This window comes from Anopheles aquasalis, chromosome 3 (assembly GCF_943734665.1).
Source record: "Anopheles aquasalis chromosome 3, idAnoAquaMG_Q_19, whole genome shotgun sequence".
Lineage (NCBI taxonomy): Eukaryota > Metazoa > Arthropoda > Insecta > Diptera > Culicidae > Anopheles > Anopheles aquasalis.
This window is the reverse complement of record NC_064878.1, coordinates 18,476,596-18,491,595: the sequence shown is the minus strand read 5'-3', so window position 1 is coordinate 18,491,595 and position 15,000 is coordinate 18,476,596. Positions and strand designations below refer to the sequence as shown.

Genomic DNA, 15,000 nt, shown 5'->3' with positions numbered 1-15,000 from the left:
ACTAGCAGAGACAGACAGAGAGAGCGCTTTACGGTGAGATCTGACACTGGATCCGTCCAGCACCCGGCGGCGAGTCACCATAGTAGTCGCGTTAGATTGGACGTTCTGGTTGATTGGATGGTTGCTGCGTGACGCTTTGGATTCGCTTCTGTTTGCGTAGACGAAGACGTGGGTTTCTTGGATCTCTGTGGAGAAAGAGTGGATGTTTCATCACGTGATTTTACCCCGCCCTGCCGTCGTCAAGGATTTATAGGAAGTTGGTCGATCAATTTATTATGACCAAGCATCAGCTTGGCATGGTTTTCTTTTTGCACCAGTCTACCTAACGCTCCAAGGAGCACGTCAAGGATGCTGTCGGTAAAGTTTTTATTTAATTTTGCCAGTTTCAGAATTTAGTTTCACCAACAATCGTTTTCTTTGTTTTTATTTTAGCTAATTAATCCAATTAATCCGCTCCTCTCCTCTCTTCGTAGAGGGTGTCTGCTGATCGTACTATTAAGCGTAACTGCTTCGCTCGAAGCTTGGTGATATTATCTCGTGCGTCCCTATCCTATGATTACACAACGAAGAAAACTTGGGAGAAAAAAATGTCGGATAAAAGCAACTAGAACGGAATTGTATTAACCCCCCGCGCCATCGTTCCCTAGCTTGCTGGCTTGCAAGTGTAAACAAACTCGGGCCGCGCTCCTCCATGCATGAACCCCTGGCCGGGGGGTTTTGCTTGCGAGAAGATTGCACTCCACAAACGGTAGCTCCTGCTCAGCATGTGGCCGCGGCCCGGCGGCGGCGGCAGCGGCTACACACTTTTGCGTTTGTTTGTGTTTGCCAACCTCTGGCTGTGCTTTGCCGGCATTGCTTGGCATTGCCTGGCCTAGCCTGGCAGCAGCAGCTTCCGCGCGACCTCAAGATAGCCAAACCCGACAGTGCAAAAGCGCGTACAGCACAGCTGCCCCATAGCGGCCACCGTTCCGCGCCACACATACAGCGGGATAGTTGAGAAAGAAATAATTTAATTACCATTGCGCCGGGCTCCTGCGCCCCCCTTCGCAACGCCGTAACTCGCCCTAATCCGCTATTAAACAGTGGCAGCTCAACCTCCCCAACTTGAAGTTGATCATCGCAGGAGCGCGCGCACTTGGAGGGCGATGTGAGGGGAAGTGAGGTTGGTCATCGTCATCTGCCACCCGCCTGCTGTTGGATTCTTTGCCGTGCGAAGTGGGTGAGGTTGCTAGATTACGTTTTTTTGCGGGAGAATAAAAATCCCATAACTGCGTAGAGCGTACCAACAACCACTCAACGTTAGCGATCCCCAACAGTCAGATGCGGCAAAGTACTATACTCTAGGTGTGCTGTTAGCAGCTGGTGGTCCAACTGGCCAGCGAATAGAACCATGAGGAGAATGTGTTTGCAGTTGATGGGTTGTTGATTATGTTTTGTGGTGGATTCCATTTCAAGTGTATGGAGGGGGTATAAAAAGTGTATGATGAACTTTTAGTAACATTCATGCATTTGCTAATCGACGCATCGAATTACTTGCATTTGTTAAACAAACAAATCTGCTCCAAAGCAGTTATAAAATTCGTAACATGATATCATTATCGTTTGCAGAACCACCTTCAACATTGCGCCCCAAAATGAAGCAATACTAAACGCTCCTTTTTCGATGTGACGAAGTGTTCGATATCATCCTGCAAAGCAAGCGCTCCTCCGAAGAATTGATGACGCGAGCGAGTGAAGCTATCAAGTTCGCAACACGTGGTGAATCAGTTCGATAGAGCTCGTATAGCAGGAAGATAAAAATAAGTTTGTTTACCCTTTCCAAAATCCTCTCGCTCTTGAGCAGCAGATTTTCGGGGATGCGGATGCGCCACCGTAGGAACCGTAATCTCGGTCTCGGGATCAGCGAAAGATGCGGAGTTTGGTCTCGTTGGTCAAAGTACATCTCTCGGTAGTGACGTCTGCGTACCACCACTTGGCCCACTTCGTTCGCTTTTTGAGGAACGATAAATGGTGCCTGTGTGTAGGGGTTTGCTGGTGTCCCAAATTGCCCGGTAACCGGTAGAGGGTGTCGCGCACCGGGCAATTAATAAGGTGTGCACGTGTCCCTTCCAGGTGTTGGGTGTCTCTTATGTTTTGTTGATTATTTCTTCCCGCCCACTGATTACTGCCGGCAATATTGCCCTACCGCGCCTACATAGCAACAGCTTCAAGGCATGGTACCATGGCAACTATTCTCTCTCGGTAGGGTTCTGTTCATGTATTAATGAATTTGTATATAATTGAACATAAGTGATGGACATTATGGTGTGGCACTTCACCACATGTAGCAGTTAATTATCTGAAATTAGAACGGAGAAGTCAATCCAATGGTTTACGTACGCATCTGTGGTCATCCGTTTATGTGGTCTCCGGTTTGCGATTCCTCACACCATGGACCCCGCGAACACGTGGAAGAACAGATTTGGAATTCATATGCTCATAACTGAGTTTGTACCGGGGGTGGGACCGCATGAGAACGTGGTGTAACCGGAATAATCCCTGCCCATCAGTGCGCACCTCATTTATTCATATTGCATACCGTCCCGAATCCCCTGGGTGGGTAAACACAGTTAATGGTGCTTTCAAGCGAAATAGTGAAATTCATGGCATCGGGATCTCTCGTCTTCTGGCATACCCTTTCGTTAGTAGGGCCAGGGTAACCCCGGACACCACCACCAGCTTCCGTATCTATCGAGAATTTTATGCGCATTGCATTAACTCGCGTGCAAAGTGATTCAATAACGCGCGGAACGCTGATTGACACGGAACATCAATTTTGGATGCGACGGAATATCGGTATCCGGATCGGTGCACCGCCAGAAGGCGCCGAGGTGGATGGATGCAATTTTTTTTTTCGATTCCCCCGACTATTTGCCCGCTGTGCTTCGATCTATTTCACGATACAGTTATTGAGCAGGAAGGATATTTTCATAATATGAAAAAAAACCCATCATTGGATTGTAAATTTAATTCCCGTTTTTCCTCTCTCTCCCTCTCTACCTGCAGGTATGTATCCTTCTCGGCATGATATCGAGTTATTCCGGCACGACGCCTCGCCACATTCAGAGTGACATTTGCGGTTTCCCAAAAATATAACCATACCCTCTGCCCCACTGGTCTGCGGCAGTGGGGTCACCACGAACAACGGTCGCACTAAATGGTGATTGCAGCGCGAAGGTGTTCCCATTAGTCGTTTCAGCTTCCGAACACATGCTCCAGCTGAACAATCGTTACGATACGCCTCATTGGCCGCTGGAACGTCAGATAAGGGCGTAGATTGACGTTACGATATGCCAATGACGACTGAGTAGCGCAGCGCAATTGCTGCCTCCACTTACGTGCCTCCTACTGCCGCTTATCACGTGTGTGTTAAGAGGGTGTGTAAGCGCGCGCGCCCTGGAGTCCGTTCCGCGATAAAATTGTAAAATAGTCCGTGCGAACAACAATACCAGCCCGAGCAGACCACTCCTCTACGACCGTTACGGTGCTCCCAGTGGGATGGTAAAGCAAGAAAACATGGATACCACCTTGTACCACCGTCGAGATGGTCATCGTGCTAGCGTTGTTTTGCCGGAACGCACTTCTGTGTGTCGTCCCGACACACCGGATGCAGGATCAGCTAGGCAAATAACGCAACGCACGGGCTTTACCGCTCCGGGGAGCTAACACTCTGTCGGTATTCGTTGGTACTTTCGTTAAGTTAATGGTTTCGTCCCAGGGTGTCCCCTTTTCCGTCTGCTTTGTCGGCACGAACGATGACGTCAATTCTGGCGTGCGCGTCCGCATATGCGGGGCCACCGTTTCCGAAAAACTACAATTGGTCGCTTTGTGCCGAAAACTGTGAAACCGATGCGAACTTCCGCGTAATCGAACGTCGTCATCAAACGGCATCAGGAGACCCGTCACGCACCACTTCGATGTGTGTGACGTTTTGGGGATTTTGTTTTTTTTTACCGAAAATATTCCACAAGGCCACAACATGGGTGGACGATAAACATTTGCTTTCGATTGTAAACACCCGAAAAACGGGATCGTGTTTCTTGTTCAAAGGAACGCACTTTTATCAACTAAATTTGACCACGATAAGCCTCCGCTTCTGGCCAAACAGAGAGTCTGTCTATTGATTGAGAGGATTCTTATCGGGAAAGGAAAGTTCTGGCATCGATTCCTAGAACTCATGCCGCTTTTAAGGTTCACCATGCTCCGTTATTCCGTTTATCTTTGCGTCACTCACGACGTTATGCAATTCCTTAAAAGACGTCATGGAACACGGAACGCATCTAGGTGCTATTCGGAGAAGGGCACTCTTCACAGTTCCTTTACAAATTATGAAAACTTGAGCCGTCGTCGTCGTCGTCGTCGTAGTCGGTACACAATGCTTCTGGCTGTGCGCCGGTTATGAGTTCCCACAGAATGACACAGCATCATCGTAGGCACACCTTGGCGAATGGTTCTGTAGGGGCACGAGGCCTCGTCAAGCCCGTCTACCTACATTCCAATCATCTGCAATGACAGCCGGCAAACCGGTGCGGGTGTGCTTCTACTTCTGCACGCCATCATCATCATCATCATCTCCTGCCACCATTCGTCTACAAAAGCCTTCCACTTGAGAAACAGGCAAGATGATGCCCATGCATGCAGACCTGAATGGTATCACCTGACATACAGAGAGAGAAAGAGTATGTGAACCCATCACGCACAGGTATGCAAGAACTAAATGGTTAATGAGGCAAACGTGCGACGGAATTGGAAACTGTGTGGCCTAAGAGTTTATTGGATTTACTGGAAACTTCCTTCCGACTAGTTCGATACAATACGATCGATGTTAAAATGCTGCAATGGTATGCTTTGAAATTGAAAATGCATTCCCAATGGAGTTTACATTGGAATGGTTGACGAACTTTTCATAATAGAAAGAGTATTCAGCTGCACGCAACCACAAACCCACCAGATGGTGGCGTCTTTAAAAGCTGATTCTTGAAACGGCGACTTGTACTTCACGTGCTCTCCTCTCAACGACTCACATGTGCTGACGTAGGTGAACACCACAATGCCTCATCCAAAGTGCCCTTCTCGCTTACTTCCGGAACACTTCTGTGGGCCTGTGGCGATTACCGCACGGAGCCGCGCCGCGCCGCGCTGTGTGCAGTTTTGGGATCGTCTTAAATTACCCAACGAGAGACCGCACGGTGACGGAGTCGAGGGGCCACCACATGACGCATATAGTTTGCCGCGCTAATTCCAGCGCACCCCACCGTACAGTACGTCACTGTGTGTAGGCTTAGGTCATCAGCGGCCGCTGTACCAATTGCGGTGCTATGTTGCCCCGTCAATGACGTGTCTTTCGGGTGGCACTTTGTACGAGTCCCGCACCGTGGGGACCCAGCGATACCGAGAAAAGCGGATGAGAGAGCACAACGACGCCGGTTCATTCGTATAATCGTTGGCATACCTTTTGTATCACGCGTTTGGTCCGTCGCCTCATGGAGTCTGGTGTTCGCTGACTCGTATTTGGATATTTGGTGCTTGTCTGAGTGGTTGATTTTTGTTGTTTGTTGCTTTTGCTCTTATACCACCGGTGGTGGTGATGCATGAAGGATCATTTTCTCTTTGAGGATCGTCTGTGCGCGAGCGGCCGCTGACTCATGCAACGATGCGAGTGATGTCGGCACCACTTGGTTGGTGTTTCGCCAAAGGAGCGAAAGAATTCCTCTTAAATTGCGTTGGCATGTGACGTGTAATCCATTTAATGACAAACAATCTAGGTAGTTAAATGACAGCTGAATTGCCGAAGTATGCCATGCGGCGCAATCCGACCATTTCGAGTGCTCCAAGTGACAAAGTCAACTGACAAATATGATTCTGCAAATAACGGTGGTTCAGTTAGTAATACCTGGCCAACATTCAGTCTATCCCAGTCAGTCTATCCATCCCACAGCATTCCCAGGAAACCTGCAACTAAAGATGCTCCTGGAATGGTTTGCTGCTCTTTGCTCTGGATCCATATGATGATTACCTAGAACAGGTATTTGATGGTCGCTTCTTCATTCGGCGCATGAACTGCCTCCGCATCGTCGTGACACTGATTTGCTGCACGAAGCTAGGAGCACAATGGTCCACGCAAGTAAACCGGCGTAGAGATGGTGGATTCAAATTGAATTCGAGGATGACTCCCGTCCTCTTGAGTTTGGTTTTCATCGCCATCTCCTGTCCATTCACTCTCCTCAGCTCATGCGAAATACGTGCTCGATGTCGTCGGTGCAATCTGCTGCGTGACGGAGTGAAGCTTTGTGAGCCAATTATGATACAAAAACAAGCCAAACAATCTGATGGACAGTCAACAGCAGCCCCCTACGAAACCAGCGTGCATCTTCAGACAGGCAGACAACGCCAGAGAGGCCGTGGTAGCCGTGAGACCGCAATGTTCGCGTCTGATGAAGACTGACACCGTAATTTGTGGAATTATGTTCAATACGACTAGTTTCTTTTCGTTTCCTGATTTTGTATTGCAGTTTGTCGGTTTAGAACCTGCTTTTCAGCTAACTGCCCGGTTCTAGAACATCCCTGACAGCGCGGCATCGATTCGTGTATGCCATTTTTAGTTCCGACCTTGCCCCGCTCCATTAATGCTATCCAATTGAGGAAAAAAAGGAAGGTTTCCACATATCCCATCACCGACATTTAGTTAGCCTTCCAAGAAGATGCGACAGGGCAGGCCTTGGGGTGTAAGAAAAAAAACGGGAATTCAATCGAGTATTCGGATCCACATTCGGTGGTAGGATTTGCCCGTTGGGCTGTTTGGATTTGGACCTTTGATAATCGATTTGCCCCAAGGGTACTCGTGATCCCTTTGCGCTAACATAATAAGAAAAGGTAAGATTGATATCAAAGATTAAAACTCCGATCGCGTTACAGCTAGCGAAGCAAGGCAATGGACCGGCGTCGTTCGTTGGGTCAGTACACACTGCAGATGGGAAATTGGAAGCGGATTAATCGATTCTTATACGAAATCTCGGTCCAGCGCAGAAGTTGGTGGCGCAACATGCAAATAAGCATTATTTGTCTAGGATTTCTGCTGTCAGCTTTGTATTTGGAGTTATTTTGTTCTATATCGATACCGTGTTCTGTTTTCATTGAACATCGTGTTTCAATAGATCGCAGAACTCATATCGATAGATTGCACGATAAAGCATTCATTTGATGCCAAGACTTTGGAGTTATTTCAATTTTCATTCTTCATTTTAATCTTGAAAATTGTTATCTAAAACTTATTTAATTTAAAGAAACTGTGAAAGAGTGAGCTTCTGTTTAGGAAATTATGGTACACGACGGTGCTGCCTATAATCCGTCCTCCCAAAGCCCTTGACATGCTCTTGAATAATGGATAGCAGTCATCAGGGCAGAACGGCACGTCGATCGGTAAGATTGTACCAACGAGCGGAAGTTGTCTAAGAGCATACGCAGGAGGAAGAGAAGACGCTGGTGGCAACTTGTTGAGGGCAATTAATAAAAATTAATACCAAATGCGATCGTAATGCTCGGGGAGCATTACGCTGCTGAGACGTATACCACATGTGACCTCACGTCACTTGAGGGTCGAGCTGTAAGAGGCTGTGGTCATAAGTTTCCCTTTGATGCTTTGAACGACTTGGAGGAAAAGGTTCATTAAAAATTTATTAAATCTTCTTCAACTCTGGCGTTCTGGTGTAATGAGGTCTTAATAGCTTTACGATTCTTGCAAGCTGTTTAAATTTTGCTCATCTTTCCAAGTAATTTACATTTTTATTTAAAAAAAAATCAAACCATAAGCATTCTTGTCTGGTTTCTCAAATTGTTTAATAAACCAGTCAGTGCAATGCAGCAGTCAGAAAATATGTTGCTTTTATTAGCGGAACATTTTACAATCACTTAAAATGAACATCAAAGTGTTAGAAAATGTTTCCAAACTGACCCTTAAACCTTTCTCCAAACCATTACGCGCCATGCTATCGTGAAGCTTCTGGAGACACTCGCTCTCTCTCTCCTCTCTCCTTTGCTGACGAAAAAACCTGACAACGTTTATTGTCTGAGTTTATTAAAAAGTTTATCTCACACTGCGCGCGCTGATCGGAGTAAAAATTTATGAACCACTTGAATCGGGTTCGGGTGGCGGTGCACGGCGAGCGTTATAAAACATAGCGACTAACCCCCAGCACGCGCCACTAGCAAGGAATCCCGCAAACTGGGGATACGAAAATGGGATATATCGTTCTTACGGAGTGGTGGCAAACACAAACGACAGCAGGAAATATCCAGTGACCTAGTTCGGTTCCTATCTCTCTCTCTGCGCCCCACCGCTATGCCAGGAGTAACGTCAAACGTCTCCGACGCGTAAAAGGACGTTGAACTATGCGCTCGGGTGATTTATGCTTCTCGGTCACATCTCCGTTTCCACATAGCACATGTGTATATGTGTTTGTGTGTTTGTCTGCTGAGGGAAAGTAAATGAACTCCCTTCCCTCTAGCGCATAAGTTGAAGAAGAATGGCTAGTGTGTGCTGCTGGGCACGGGCGGAGGATGCATTTCGGTAGTTGCTGCACGTCTTGTCTCGATAGTGCTGCTGCTGGTCCCCTTGGTGTCCTTGTCATGAAATGAAGATGTCTGCGGTGCGCAAACCTCTCGGGAACTTGGGACCGATGCCAAAAAGCGACCACACTAGCTAGCTAGCATGCACCGAAATGAGTTATATTGGCTGCCGACCAAAAGCCAGGCCAACCAGATATTTTCAATTATATCTGTGGCTCCTGGCTCATCTGCTGAATGCTGAAAGCTGGATCGTGATTCTAACGAAAGAGAGGGGGCCAGCTTAAGGTCCTCGCAGTCGCAGAGGACTTCCAAGTATTCCCAAGGCAGTGCCAGTTCGGCGACAAGAATATGGTTGCTCGTAAAGTTAAAAGTTGCTCTTTTTTTAGAACGGTAAGCTCTAGGCGTAGCCATTTTGCTTGGGATATTCGGTGTCGCGAGTGATCCTACAATCCAAGTGTAGCCACACCAGTTCCAGTGGCTTTAATGTTCGGCCGTTAAGCTTATCATCGAGGGAGCAGCAAAACATACTTACGCTATTAGTGTAGTATTTCTACCTACAACAAACAGCGTTCTTACTCCCCAGAAAATGGCTCAAACGCAATATCCAGCTAATCAGAATTTCCTGCGCTTTACCCGTAAATATCCTTGGCAACCGAAGACGGCGGAGCCACGCAATAGTTATCATGAAACGAGGCATTAGTTTCTGGTAAGTTTATTCATTATCCCAAATGGATAACGATGAATCAGTTCCGGTAATGGTGTTCCACCTTACGTCGTCGCAAACAGGAAGCTACAAAGCTGGAAAAGCAGAAAACTGACGTAACCAAAAACGAAATCAACTCCCCCTTCTCCCTGCAAAGAAGAAGAAGTCACGTTATAGAAGCCAGGAGTGGTTCTTCGATGATAAAGTACCTTATGCCAATGAAATATGCACCGGTCATCGTTGTAACGAGAGTGATGATGATATTTTTTCCGGTGTGCAACCATCCCGCCTCGCTTCCCGGTTCGGTCAGAGTTATGCAAGTTCTTACTACTCCGAGAGGCCACTCACTAGAACGTAATGGCGCAGTGAGTGAGTTTTTCTGCAGCTTTTTCCATCTGTCCCGAACAACAATCGCTCAAAGATCGTTCGTCGATACTACTCCGACCCGTGTTCCGTGTCCCTTGAATCGCTCACCGTACTTCATGCGCATCGGAGCAAACATTGGTTAGAAGAAGCATCGTGTTCAGTTTCTGTGTGTGCACGCCCGTTGTCGAAGCTTTTGCTCGCTCGATAAGCCGGCGCAATGTAGCGTGAATGCAATAACATCCGGATCTCCGGTACTCGCTCCGGGGATATCCTGTTTTTTCGATAGCGGACTTCCATTTTGTCGAGGGCTTTTCAATTTGCGTTATGTTTGGGGTTTTTGGCAAATCATTCGTGAAATTTCGGCCAAGGATATCCCCGCTCCAGGGGATTGATTCGAGTGTGTGCTACTGGAATACACAACGGGACCCGTTGGTTTCGTTACGTAGACCGATTAAAGGTTAAATACAGCTGTGAGCCTCTCGGCACCGCTAGCGCTACTTGCAGTGGGGGCCCTATTAACGCACTTTAACTGCGAAACACAAACAGTAAATAGTACATTACTCTTCTTGATGGCGCGCGAGTACGGAGTTAGCGAAATTTATGAGTTGTCAGAGCCAACGGTGGCTTTGATGCGCATAGTAACTGCGTTACCGATCTGCCGGCTGTTTAACCCGTCCGTATTTGTACGCTTGTCCGTCGTTACTCCATGGCACTTGATGGACTCAACCTCAGTTTATTGTGCACAGAGAGATGGTACCGCGGAGATGGTTTACTGTCCACTTAATAGTGATGACCACTTTACTTCCACCATAACCTTTGATGCTGCTGCTGCTAGGTTGTTGCTCCTCGCAGATGCCTGATTTATACGAAGTACATAAGTTCAATTTAGGGGCCATTGCGTTGCTCTAATCACATCTCTATCAATACATGTCCGGTGGAATCTGGGGCACTGGCACAAATTGGTGCAAAACACTTTAAGGCACATCATCTGGCCTCTCTCTACCGCAGCAATCTGTCATTGTCATTCCAAAATCTGAGTGCTCAGTGCTACGTAGTGCGTGCTTCGGCTGTCTGCCGTGTGGTGTGTTTGAGAACGCATGGTGCGCATGGTTTGGCACGTGACATGCCATGTGTTTTATTAATGGATGGCGTCGTGTATTGCCCTTTTGCCTGGTTCTTCCATTAGCATTAGGCAAAATATTTGTTAAATCATTTAACAATCTACGGAGCGCTGGGAACAGCAGAGAGTAGAAGAGAGAGAGAGAGAGAGAGAGAGAGACTCTCGGTACTTGACTTCGTGTCGTGTGATGTACGCGCAAAGGAACATTTGGATGACGGCATACAAGGGAAGCCACTTCAATCGTTAATTAGACAACAAATATAAATTGAGCATGCCGGCTGGCTTCGGTGCGTGTCCTAGCTTCGACGCTTGTAAAACAATTTGTATTTTCCATCCACTACGGTGCCCTGCTACAATGTTTTTGAGACGCTCGTCGAATACGCCCGCGCGCGCGCTTCCAATCGTTGATTTAAACTTGATTAAATCGTTCCTTAGCTGCTACACCGGCACATGAAACCCCGGGCACACCAGACACCACAAATATCAATTTCCCGAGTGATGGACACACGGCATTAAGTGATATTGTTCCTTGCCTCCCCGCACACACACTGTTGCATTCTGCAATGGGGCCTCCAAAGGAGGGATGCTTCTTCTGCTACGCTCGATTTATGCCGCAGCATTAAAGAGAATCCCTTTCACCACCCCCGTTGTGTGCCCAGCGCTGCTGCACCAACGAAAACGCATTTATCCCGGTGGGGGGTGCAAGATGAGCCACCGACCATCTTGGGCAGCGGTCCAGCCAAGGCGATGTGGAAAAAGGATGACTACGTTCACATAAGCCACCGCTCGGGTACGTCCCACTGAGCGAGCTGGTGCCGAGCAACGGATATGGCTGCAGCTTGCTGCGATACAGCTTATTTTTCTTCCATTTTATGGGGAGGATCGCCGGTTGTTGTTCTACATTCTGCGCGATGAACAACGCACACTCTTCTGCTACATTTAGCCGGAAAGAGAGGGCCAGGCTTCGCGCGTGTATTCGTGTTCGATCGACGGGCGAATCGCATCATGGTACGTGAACCAAAGCCCTCCATTTGGCGGAGAAATGGACTAGTGAAACTAGAGCACAATCTGCGTGCTGTAAAAGAAGGCGCATTGGCGCGTTCGCAGAAGTAAAGCACCGTCCTGAACGGCTGTCTTCTTCCCAACACTTGCACCCTGAATGCCACAGAAGAAGGAACAAATGGAACGGGAATTGATTGCTTACACCACATAACAAGAGCGTCAAATCATCAAATTGAGCATAATCAACCTGCGAAAGCCAAGGGTACAGCAAGAACGCTGTGTTTGTGCACCGTCTTTCCAAGTAACTGATCGCTTTATCGAGTAAGACGCAGAAAGGATTACTGTTCGCCTGGCATGGCCCTGATCCTCTTCTGAATCCGATTGTCGTTCACCTTCCGTCTGCGTGCCGTGCCCATTTGTCCTTTGCCCGCGTTGGCTGGCACCCTAATGGTTATGTTTCACTTTCTTATGCATTTCCTTTTGGGTGTGAGTGGAAATTGCGTGACCCCGTTCCTCGTGAGCGGTTGGTTAGGGTCGGAAAATCAAGAATTGCAGGAAGGAATGGTTGGTCGTGCTTGGGTGCGCAATTGCTACTGCTCTCTCGTGCTCGCTCGCGTCCGACTGGCGCCAACAGTGGAGTCCCCACTCCCCTGCCCCGAAGAAAAGGTAACGTCGGAGCAAAAGGAAGGACGCTAAAGTGTCCTACTTTGTAACGCACACCCTTCATCCCACTCGCCAGCCAAACGGTTTTGCCTCGATGTCAAAGATTATAAACGAGCGATAAGTGAACTTCGTGATACTGACGAACCGCAGGAGAGGCTAGAGGTTGGTTGGTTTGGTGTGTGCATTATGATCGTTGTTGTTTGTCAAACACGCGCGTTATCGCTTGTCGCGTGCAAAAAGCAAGCAGAGGTTTCCGAGGAAGCAAAAAAGAAGGCCGAGAAATCCTCGGCTCCCAAACCGCGAAGAAGCTGGCAAAGAGGCGTCAAGGTTTGTAGCATAAATTAATGCGCTAGTGAAATGTGTTGAATTATTCATGACCACAACCGGGCGAAGAGGGATGAGTTTTAAGACACTGGTTTTGGAAGATACACGCCCTCGAAACAGCCTCGAAACGTGGACGATACTTGCTCAAAGCGATGTCAAGTCGGAATTCATTTTTTTACATCCTATTTCGAGCATCCATACGCACGCCCATCGCTTAACCCATCGCGCGTTTAAAAAATGATCCACATCGCTAATTGTCCTCGAAACTTGGTGTCCCTTCGCTTCGCTTCGTGACATCGTTTCCGTTTGATTACTTCCATTTGAATGGCGGCCATTATTGGATCAATTTCGTACAAAAGTTTTGTGCTGTCGGTTTTTTTTTCTCTTCTCTTCTCTGAATCTGGTAGAAAGAACTAATCGTATTAATTTAAATTTTCTTGCTTCCTCTGTCTTTGCAGGACGAACCTCTCCACACCCGAAAACCATGCTACGATCTCAAGGAGGTGGTGGTGGCGTCATGAGCGAACAGCGGATGAACTGAGGCTTGTGTACGGTCGTGTCGTGTCTCCTTATCACCCGCGATTCGGTGCTGGTGGCACCTCTCTCTTTGCCTTCATTATGATGCCACCGGCGGCAACCGGCGCCTGATCCGCAAGCCTCATTAATCATGAAAGGAATTTTGGCCGAAAAAATACAACGGGCGAGAGAGCGAGAGAGGAGTATACCCTTGCGGGCAAAAACGGCACAAACCATGGCAATAGCGCGCACCCGAGCGAGAGCCCCTTTTAATCATCGGTGCGTCGTGGTCCGGTTAAAGGACGTACAGTCGGTGGTAGTAGCCACTGACTGTGGTGGCACAACGGTTGCTAGTCCCGGCTGGGATTGAGAGGGATGGGGATGGTTTGTGGAAAATTAATTACACCTCAAATTCAGTAACGATCACGAAAATCCTCATCGGTGTAGTAGCACCGAGGAGCCAATCAGGGGCCCGCGCTGTACAAACGTTAATGCAATAACTGTTCACTCGAGCCTCCTCCCCGTTTGGATTTGGATCACCCAGCACAAACAAGTTGTTCCGGGGGTCGTTTGCGGTGAATTGGGTTGCCCCCCCTATATAATGGTAAAATGGCAACCAACCAGCGGTCGATTTTTGGGCCTTTTTTGTTGCCTTTCTTAACCGCGTTATTGCGAATTCGAAGCGGTTTGGTAAAGGGGCCAAAAGGTGACTGACTAAATACAGCAAACCACCTGATCCTATTGGATCTCCTGTTTCAATTTTTCGGGGCTTTAAATGGAATATTATATTCAACCGTTGGACAAATTTCAACGTGGTCAATGTGTATCCAATTCCAAAGTGTATCAATGTAAACATGAAACATTTAAAAGGACTTTAGAAAGTGGTTAAAATGTGTTTACTTTAGTCCAGTGCTGTGCCTACGGTAAATGTGATGAGTGAAAATAGTTGTCGAGAACACTGCGCCACAGTAGGCTATTCGAAGTGAAAATTAAATTCTCAACAGAGATCGGATTGAATATACGGTTTATTGCAAGCAGCAGGCAGGAGTGGTAGTGATATACTGTAATGTTTCGTTCCTTTGTGTGATAATAGAATTCAACGTTCGTCCGCAGGTCAAATTGATTTCCAGAGTGAGCAGCAGTAACACATGAAATTACAAAGTGCTGCACCGGTTTTGATAAAGTGCAAAGTGAAAACATAGCGCGCCGACACCACCGACAGGAGGTGAATTGAAACCCGTGGACGGACCTCAGGTGTAACGTGTAGTGGCCAGAACAGAATTACAACAAAAAAAAAACAAAAGAGTGCGAGAGTGCGTGCGTGCCAGATTTGAAAATGAATACCCATCTGCAAGGCTCGTCACCGAGGTCCCCGGCACCATCGCCCGATCCCGACGTCGACGAGGGTAGTTCTAAAAAACAGGCAACAAGGTAAGTAGAATGGGCACAGTTTACGCGGCCGGGGAAACGGGAAAATTTTGGGGAAAACAACGACGACGGCAAACTGCTGTTCTTCATGCTTCAACTAGCACCCAGCAGCATTCAGTTCTGTGTTTGGAGAGGATGGCAAATACTTTATGAGACCACTTTATATTTGAACACCGTGCAAGCAGCACCAGCACCGATCGCAGCTACCCGTTTGTTATGGTCAGTAGCAACCAACAAGCGCCAGTTGCCACCATTTGCATATGTCACTCATAAT

At 47.7% G+C, this 15,000-nt stretch overlaps 1 protein-coding gene across 6 annotated transcripts in view; it reads left to right on the top strand.

The window, feature by feature from the left end:
- Positions 1–15,000, top strand: part of LOC126579031 (beta-arrestin-1) — a 49,808-nt gene that overhangs the window by 12,453 nt on the left and 22,355 nt on the right. For all 6 annotated transcript variants that reach the window (XM_050242234.1, XM_050242233.1, XM_050242235.1 and 3 more), the window contains exon 2: positions 14,412–14,729. In XM_050242234.1, the coding sequence (XP_050098191.1) occupies positions 14,635–14,729 (95 nt within the window). In that variant the 5' untranslated portion in view covers positions 14,412–14,634. The remainder of the gene's footprint in view (positions 1–14,411; positions 14,730–15,000) is intronic.